This window comes from Neophocaena asiaeorientalis, unplaced genomic scaffold (assembly GCF_003031525.2).
Source record: "Neophocaena asiaeorientalis asiaeorientalis breed wild unplaced genomic scaffold, Neophocaena_asiaeorientalis_V1.1 scaffold19, whole genome shotgun sequence".
Classification (NCBI taxonomy): Eukaryota; Metazoa; Chordata; class Mammalia; order Artiodactyla; family Phocoenidae; genus Neophocaena; species Neophocaena asiaeorientalis.
In genome coordinates this window covers 3,546,961-3,555,804 of record NW_020173388.1, presented here as the reverse complement: position 1 = coordinate 3,555,804, position 8,844 = coordinate 3,546,961, and the positions used below count along the sequence as shown (strand labels likewise).

General features: G+C 46.9%; 1 protein-coding gene across 2 annotated transcripts; it reads right to left on the bottom strand.

The window, feature by feature from the left end:
- Positions 1-902: 902 nt before the first annotated feature.
- On the bottom strand, positions 903-8,451 carry HOPX (HOP homeobox). 2 transcript variants are annotated; one of them, XM_024746716.1, is made up of 3 exons: positions 8,216-8,451; positions 7,865-8,021; positions 903-1,701 (listed from the first exon to the last, which is right to left on the bottom strand). In XM_024746716.1, the coding sequence occupies exons 2-3, from the start codon at positions 8,006-8,008 to the stop codon at positions 1,624-1,626; spliced, it is 222 nt and encodes a 73-aa protein (XP_024602484.1). In that variant the 5' UTR covers positions 8,009-8,021; positions 8,216-8,451; the 3' UTR covers positions 903-1,623. The 2 variants fall into 2 exon arrangements, with proteins under 2 accessions (XP_024602484.1, XP_024602485.1); XM_024746717.1 differs by lacking the exon at positions 8,216-8,451 and having other exon boundaries at positions 7,865-8,188.
- Positions 8,452-8,844: the final 393 nt, after the last annotated feature.

Here is an 8,844-nt window from a genome sequence, read left to right as displayed (position 1 = left end):
TTTAAAGAACTGAAAAGACTGTGCCTGCGTTGTAGGTAAGAGTTCAGAAGTGCATACCAGCATCATTCTGGGCTGGGCTGGCAGACACTGCTAGTGGCTTTTCCAATATCCATCCTCCCCTTCTTTCTTACCAACAGAACCCTAATTTTTCTCAAGGCAGTACTATGTCCAATTAAAAAGGCTCACCTTCCCAACTCCCTTGCAGTTGGGAGTAGCCATGTGACCCAGTTCTGGCCAATGACATGTAGGGGGAAGTCCCTAGATGGGGGCCTCCAGGAACCTTTTTTACAGGGAAAAGTCTTAGCTGGCATTTCCCTTTGCTTTTTCCTTTTTTACTTGAAATGCATCCATCTTGTCTCCAGAAACACAAGAACCACATGCTAAAGATAGGAAAGTAGGAAGATAAAATGTCTGCAAGTTCTTGGCAATCTTAGGGAGCAACCTACCTGCTGATTTCTTATGTAAAAATAACTAATCAATTAAACAAACATACAAAAAGCCTATTTGGTTAATCCATTGTAATCAAGTTACTGCTCCATGCAATCAAACGCAATCTTAACTAATGGACTGCTAAGATGTTTAATGTGCTCTGACAGAAAATGGATGCAAATCCACTGTAGAGTCCTTTAGAGCAGTGCTGATCAAGCTTTCATGTGCATAGACACCACCTGGAGAGCTTGTTGAAAATGCAGATTCTGATTCAGTAGGTCTGGATTGGAGTCTGAGATTCTGCACTTCTCACAAGCTTGCAGCTAATGCTGGTGACGCCAGTCCTGGACGCCTCTGAGTAGCAAGGATTTAGAAAATGACAGCTTTTTTGTCAGGCGGCTTCTATGTTGAGCTATTCTGTTTTTCTTTGATATGCTTATTATTCAGTTAAAACTCTGCAGAGGACTCAATGCATTTTCAACAAAATGTTAAGGTTTTATTTAGAAAATCATTTTAGAGACAAAACACCGTTCATTTTGTTTAGCAAAATGAATTTAACAAATGCATTTAAATAAGGTAAATTTAAGACTTCTGTGGATTTTTTTTCCTTAGTTACTTGATTTTCTGCCAGTGGAAGTTTCTGTCTTCCAGCCTGAGTGCTTTTCAAGTTAATTCAGCTATAATCCAAGGAACTGCTTTATGGAATCTGAATAACTCAAATTCCCTCTGTATTCTCACTCAATCTCAATGTAGTAAATGAAACACAAGGAAAATGACTTAGGGAAGTAGAATTAGAAGGAAATGTTTCTCCCTCTTGGTCATGTTATCTTTTCAACAGAGGCCTTGTCTGCTCTGAAATGGATGGTGAAAGTAAATTGTTACTGGGAGGTGATGGTCAAAAAGAAAACTTAGATGGTTTTCACACCATCTGTCATCATGACCCAAAGGAAATGCAAGCCACACCGCTTCCAGCCAAGCCACTGCTTTACACAGAAGCTGCCCATAGCTTCCTATTGTCATTTTCTTTTCTAGTTATATACATTAAAAAAAAAATACAACGTTGTGTTAAATAGGAGGACAGCTAACAGAGGAGCATATGACACTACACTGAAAAACCAAAAGAGCTTGATTAAGTCGAGGAGAGAAACAGCAGATGGTCTTCATGGAGGGAAGCCGCCAATGACCACCATCTCCTCAGTCTGTGACGGATCTGCACTCTGAGGGTAGGCCTTCTGACAGCCGCCACTGGGCCAGGCGCTGCTTGAACCATTTCTGGAGGAGGGAAATGTGCAAAATTACCTGTCACATACTGAAAAACTGAAATGTCCATTCCCTTTCTAAAAGTAGCTTCTGTGGCCCAGCTGGAAAAGAGGAAAGCAAGAACTGAGTCCCTGGGGGTGGTTCGTCTCATTGTGATACTTATATTTCTGCCTCAGGACCTTTGTACATACTGTTTTCTATGCTTAGAATATCTGACCTTCATTATTTATCTGATGATAAATAATTCTCAGGGCTCAGCTTAAATAGAACCTTCTCAGTAAGGCCTTCCCTAGCCATTTCATCTAAAGTAGATTCTCCATCCATCTCCTATTCTCTATGTTAATACTTTGTTACCTTCACAGAACTTTTAATATCTGTAATTAATTTATTTGTGTATTCACTTGTTTTTAATCTACATTTCCTTCTAGAATATGAGATCCATGAAAGCAGGGTCTGCATCCATCTTATCATCATTAGCCCCTAGCATAAGGGCTTAACAGAGATTAATAAATGTTTGTTGAATGAATAAAAGAAATTGAAGCATCTCCTTGATGCCCCAGATAAATCTATATGGCTACTATACCTCATCAATGTGTGATGATCTCAAGGGCCTTGGTCATCAGTAGCACTTAGTAAGAATTTGTTGAATAAAATGAATGAAAAACTAAGCACTGAACAACCTTGGGGCACTCCTTTCTGAGGATCCATGGCGTAGTCTAGACCAATCGTTCCTGCTCCAGGGCCACTGAACAGTGAGAAAAGAGCAAGTGGGATTCCCAGTTTACTCAAAATCTTCTAGCTCTGTGTGACCCAAATATTCACACCTCGCAAAAGTGACCATGGATTTAGGAAAAGCCCCAGATGGGATACTTCTAGACAAGGTACCATGTGAGGGCTAAAACATATTTTATGCACTTTAAAATGCATATAAAGGCATATAGATCTGCCTTTATTATACCCCTGAAGGGCGGGGGATTCTGCAAAGTGGAGATAAGGAGACCCATGCTGGGGAATAGTCTGGGGTATGAACCAGGTTGGCCAGGAGGAATCTGGATTTTTAAACAACAACATTGAAGAGGCAATAGTGAAGAAATAGAAGCAGCAAGTATTAATCCACATGGGAGAGGATGAGTAGAGGGCTCTGTGGGAAGGCAGGACCCCCAGGCTTTATTCTCCTGTGCTTCCCAACCTTTCACACATCATGGCACACTTTGAGAATGAAGATGTTTTCATGTCATACTGCTTGGGTAGGTGACCACTGGGGGCTCTGCAGTCCTGGGCCCTGCCAACAGGAAGCTCTGTTGTAACCAACTGGCTCGGAACTTGAGGAAGTTAGAGCGCCAGTCAGCTCAATTGTAAATGAAGAGGTAAACTCAGAGGCTATCTACTGTCCCTTGTAGTGTTTCTAAAATTTACCTGTTCTAGGGGTCAGTAGATGAGGGGACAGAAAGGAAGCAAAAAGAACACAGTTGTGGGATGGGTGCCAGACCTGGAATGTGCTGATGGAGATGGTATGGTGAGAAACACCTAGAGGGCTCTGACTTGGCACAGCCAGATGCAGATTCAACCTCTGAACAAACAGGGTGGGCTCTAGGGCCATGCGTGGGAAGACCTCATCTCTGCGGAGATCTAGGGAGTCAAAAGGCATTTCAGCATAAGCCCAAGATGAGAAGAAAGGGCGAGAACCACAGGGGAAGGAGTGATTCTAAGGCTCAAGGTCTGTAGAGCTAGAAGGGATCGAACCCACAGCACGTCCTAGGGCTCTGCACCAATGCTCACCTGGCTGAACAGCAAGGGACCACGCCTACAACTCTCCCTAACTGTTCAACAGTTTACACACTGAAGTGCCTAACACCTGTCAAGATCAGTTGTCTTATATACCTTTGTACTGTGGGGTGGCAGCAGAGAAAAGTAATCTAAAGCCAAGGGCAGCAGACTACTCGTAGGGAAGCCTTCTCTTTGGGGGTTGCTCTCTGGGTGCCATAGTTCACTCCTGGGGATCTCCAACCTTAAGGAGAATAGAGAGCTCATGTATCTTTGGTGGCTTTAACCGACGTTCTACTGCTAGAGGTGGGCATATTTGCTTCTGTGATCCATGTGTGTATTTAGTTAACTCTGGAATCTGGTGTGAGAGCAGCATAGTTCCAGTTTCATTAATGAGGTAGCTCTGCAGGGGTTTCAAGGCTTCAAGGTCTGATTAAACAGAATCTGCAGTTTCTAGAGCTGAATAAATGGCAGAGTTTTACAGACTGACTAATTAAAGCTTGGAGGGGGAAAGGCTCATTTTCTATCAGGATTCATTTAAGACAGAATGATTGAGCTGGCTTCATTCAGAAGAGCCACCCACACCTTTATACTAGTAATGAAGCAAAATATTAACATACAGTTACTGAAAATAACTTCAGCAATGACCAAATCTGTGAATCGGTGAGTTGGCATCCAAATGATTAATAAATTGTACCCTAGCATTGGGGGATGGGGGGAGGTTCAAGGAAAGCTCAACTGTTTCCCACAGATATATATTTTTTAAATCACATATGTATATAATAATTTAGCAAACCAGTTGCTCTCCAACAAAAGTCATTAAACACCTTGCTTGCTTTTTTCACCTCCAGAGCTGAATCTTATCACATCTCACTCACATCAATACTAATTTTCCCCCTGGCTCTCTCCTTCTCTCCTTTGTTTCAGTCATCCCCTGGGAGAGACATTCATCCCTTGCTTGCTTATGAATGGATGCCCTCATTAGCCTTGCCCATTGATGGAGATTTATTTACTCTGAGAGAACAGATGATAATTAGACACTGTGATGGGGAAGGGGTGAGGCAAAATAATATTGTTCCTGTCCTTTTCTCTAGTAACTAACATTTCATTCTTTTTAGGAGGAGACCTTTAGAGGTCTTTATTCCACTGATAAGACATCTAACAACTAAAACCAGGGTTCTAGGAAGAGTCCCAGGACATCAAGAGGGGATAAAAATCCTGGAAACCAATGCCAACTACACTGGGATTGAATCAGTGATAATAGAAAATGGGAGATCATTCTAACCTCCCAAGGGGCTGATAAGAGCTTTCCCAGCCCCTTCTCACACTGACTTCAAAATAATGAAAGACACAGGGGTCGGGATTCTGTAAGGTTTCTCTAATTTAAATATAGGAGATATCTAATTACTGTCCTGAGAAAAAAACCCATTCTAGGACCCCGGCAAATGCACCTTAAAAAGTTACTTGCATTAGAGCATCCTTCACTTCATTCTGGGTGCCTATAGGTGTCCCTCCCCCCCTACCACCACGCCAAGTAAAGGACATTGTCCTACAGTGGGACAGTTATAAAGAGGTCAAAGGCCCCAGTCAGAGAATATTTCAGCATTTTAGTCCCTCTTGCCTTTGCCAAAGTATCAGCAGCGTGAATCAGCTTGAGTTAACTATCTCATAGGACCATCACATGCTTATTTTTCTTCTCCTAGTGTTACTTGTTCTAGGAAAATGAATATGAATCCAATTCTGGAAGTGGGTGGTATTAGGCATAAGGGACCAAGCATAGGAAATAAATATTATTTTGGCTTTGATGACCTTTTCTCATGGAAAAGGGCAATGCTAACAAATAGAAGAAACAGGGGAAGTGCTGATACCAGACACTGCTTATGTTTAGGCCCAACAAACCTGGCCTCCATCAGTTATTTAAAGGGTCCCTACAGGGAAACCATTCTCACCCACCAGTAACATGGGGGTGAGAGGGTTGGGAAGGGGTTACGGGGATGGGAGGGAACGATGGGAAGTTGGAAGATGAGATCCAATCTGGTAAGGGATGATGGAGGGTTACCTAGGAAGCCTCTTTCCCTGAAACTGCTAAATTTTGCCTCTCTCTGAGCTCTTGGGTCTCAGATGCTTCCCTGTGGTTGATGCCGGAAGACAGAGGGGAAAGCTGAGCCGTGGCAATCTCAGGGAGGAAGGTGTTAGCCTCATGTCAGGAAAAGGAAGCAAGGAGCCCTGCTATGAGGCTGACTCATTTCCCCCCCCACCAATGCTTACTTCCGGGCTGAGTCTACCATTTACTCATTTGAGGATGGGAGAAGTGGGGGTGGGGAGATGGGAGAAGGGCTGCCTGAAAGGGGCAGAGGAACCTGCTCTGTAGGGGTCTGAACTGGCTGACCTCAGTTATAGAAGGGTGCCCTCTCTTTCTTCCTGCCCCCAACCTGATCTCAGTTCAGTTCTCTCATATAAGGTGAATCTTGAGGAAAGATTGAATATAGCCTGAGATGACTGTCATTTACTGCATGGATTTTTTTTCAGGAAGAAATAGAACATAAATTGCATTTTCAGTGCTTCCCTCCCACCCCACCCAGTTGTTTCCATTCCTTTTCTGTGGAGACAAAACAGCATGGTAGTTAAGCATCTGGGCCAGGGGGCCAGACTGCCAGGGTTCAGATCCCAGCGCTGCTACTCCCCAGTGGTGGTCTTCAGCAAGTTATTTAAACTTTCTGTACAGTGGGGCCAAGAGTGCCCATCTCATAGCATTGTTGTGGCAAATAAATGATTTAGTACTCGGAGAGTACCTGGAGCGATAGGCGGCAAGTGTCATCTGTTACAAAGGCCAGCATAACCATTCTGCTTTACAGGTGAGGGAATGACAGTCACTTGCCAGGGGAGAATCAGGCTAATACGGGGCCCATGGTAAACCCACAGCCTTACAGCTGAGTTACTGTCTCTGTGATCACTCCTCTTTTCTAAGTATAGTGTGGGATTGTAAATGACAGCAGTTCAGCAGGCTGCCTCCTGGGGAGAGCTGGGGTTCTGAGAAACATGAGCTGTTAGGCTTGGGTTACAGTACAAAAGACTGATATGTTGGACTTTCTGTTTGACCTAGGAGAGGGAGGATTTTCTATGGGCAAGTTCTCCAAAGGCTTAATTAGTAAAAAATCATTTTGGGCTTGGGATCCAAAATGGATCTTGGGGTCTTGGTTCTAGGATTCACTGGAGCACCCATTACAAGCTTTTAAGCTTCAGCTAAGTATGATTCATGGTGAGGAGAGAACAAGATGTCTGAATGCTCTGGTCTATACGTTGGGAAGAATAAGAAAGTCTCTGCTTTAGACCTGCGACTAGAGGTGTGAATTGCTTTGGGCTCCCATGGGAGAGGTGCTAGAGGAGTTCCAAGTGGTATCATCATGCAGAACTAATTGTCTTTCCATGACCAAAGGGGAAATAGAAGAGTTTAGACAGGGGTTTAAAAAAAAAAACCCCAAAAAAAGTCAGTTGAAGGAGCCAATACGGCACCTACTGTACCTAGTGGTTAAAAATCATGGGCAGTGTTGCATTCTCTACCCTAAACAATTTTCAGGATAATAGAGGAGATTTTAAAATAGATAAATAAATCAATGCACTTATGGTGACATCTTTTTCCGGTTCCTTCAGTTGTAATGTCAGATGTCTACCTTCTCAGAAAACTCCAGAAAAGGACCCTAAACCTTAGAGCCGTGGAATTTTTAAAAACCGGAACCAAATCTCCCTGGCTCCGTGCAATTTTAGCTCTGCAGCTAACCGGAAGCTGCAGCGCGATGTGATGCAAAGAGCATGCTTAACGACCTGTGCCATCACAGCAAGTCTCTCCCTCTAAACCTCAGTTTCCTCGTTTACCAAACCTGAGGACTGAATTTATAGCTGATCACTAAGATCCCTTCCAGCTCTGACACTCTCTCTGAGAATAGACTTGAGGGCGCTGGGCTCAGAGGGCGCACACTGCACCTCTCCTAAAGGTTTCGCTTCCAGCCCAGAGGAGAAAATAAACCCGGGAAAGCGAGACAAACGTGGGCCAAGGGACGCTGCTCCCAGGCCAGAGGGAGGAGAGAGCGTTTATCCCGTGCTGTAGGGGAGAGTGGAAAAGCAAGGAGAAGGGAGGGTGGGCGTGGGGCTTCTAAGCAGCTCCCGCGGGAGCCACCGGGCTGGGGTGGAGGGACAGACCTGGCGCCCGTGGAGCCGGGGAGCTGGGATGCTGCTGTGGGAGCGATACAGGTCTGGGCTCCCGGGGTACGGGCAGAAGCGACGAAAGAGCCGGGGGAAGGAGGCCAAGCGGGAGCCGAGGGCAAGGGCGACCCCCACCTTCTCGAGATCTCCCAGGCGAGGGTGGGCGCGGCGGGTCCCCGTGGGCAGGAGACGGGCGCGCGAGGGGGCTTACCTGGGTCTCCTCCTCGGAAAGGCCGGCCTCGGCCGCGATCAGGCACAGCGTGGTGGGGTCCGGGTGCTTGTTGACCTTGTTGAAGTTGTACTCCAGGATCTCCACCTGGTCCTCAGTGGGGCCGCTCGCGGTCTCCGCAGACATGGTCCCGACACGGCTGCGGGAGAGGGAGAAGCGGCGGGGTGAGCGAGGCACCGGGCGGGCGGGACGCAGGGAGGAACGGCGATGCGGAGTGTTGCCGGGCACCTTCAGCCCCCGGGGCTGTCCCCGCCCGCGGTCGCACGGCGCACGGGTCCCCGGCGCTGCAGGCTGCTGCGGGAGCCTGCCCGGGCTCCTTCCAGGGGCGCGCACCTAGGGGTCCCGCCGCTGAGCTGCGCGTCCTTGGGCTGCGCTCCTGCCCCGAATTTTTACAAGTTTCCCCGGGGTCAGTGGTCTGGGGTGGTGGGAAGAAGCTGACGCCGCGCCCTCCCGGCCGTGAGCCTTTAAGGAAGGAGTGGAGGAAGCGCGGCGGTGATTTTGAAAAGCCGTCTTCAAAGCTTCCTCCTGGGAGAAGGAGCTGCCCTGGGTACAGTCCTGACAGATGGCGTGACTGGGCTGCCCCGAGTCCGCGGCGGGGACGCCTCACCCGTGCGCGCCCTGCCGCCTCTAAAGCAGTTTAGCACTTTGCAGCCCTCGCCAGGGAGGGCTGCACACCCCTACACCTCCTTCAGGGAAATGACCCACAGGACAGAAGTTACTTCTCAAAGTTGGGGAAATCGGGGGGGCGCTTTTAATCTCTTCCTTTTACAGAGGTGAAGTTAGGTCCGCAGTGATTTACCCCTGCAGTTCCTAAGGCCGGGAACAGCGTAAGGAGAAAGTTCCACCTGAGGGCTTGTGTGAGTCACTCTACGATCTGCAACCTCCTTCTCCTTCCCTTCACCCCAGATTTTTCTAACTAAAGCCATGAGTCAGAGGCCTCTAGTCAACCCGGCTGTTCACTT

Excerpts from the sequence above, each read along its gene's own strand:
- HOPX (XM_024746716.1), bottom strand. The coding sequence starts at position 8,008 with ATGTCTGCGGAGACCGCGAGCGGCCCCACTGAGGACCAGGTGGAGATC. Across the intron at positions 1,702-7,864 it reads TTTCCGAGGAGGAGACCCAG|AAATGGTTCAAGCAGCGCCT; the intron begins GTAAGCCCCCTC and ends TCCCTCCTCCAG.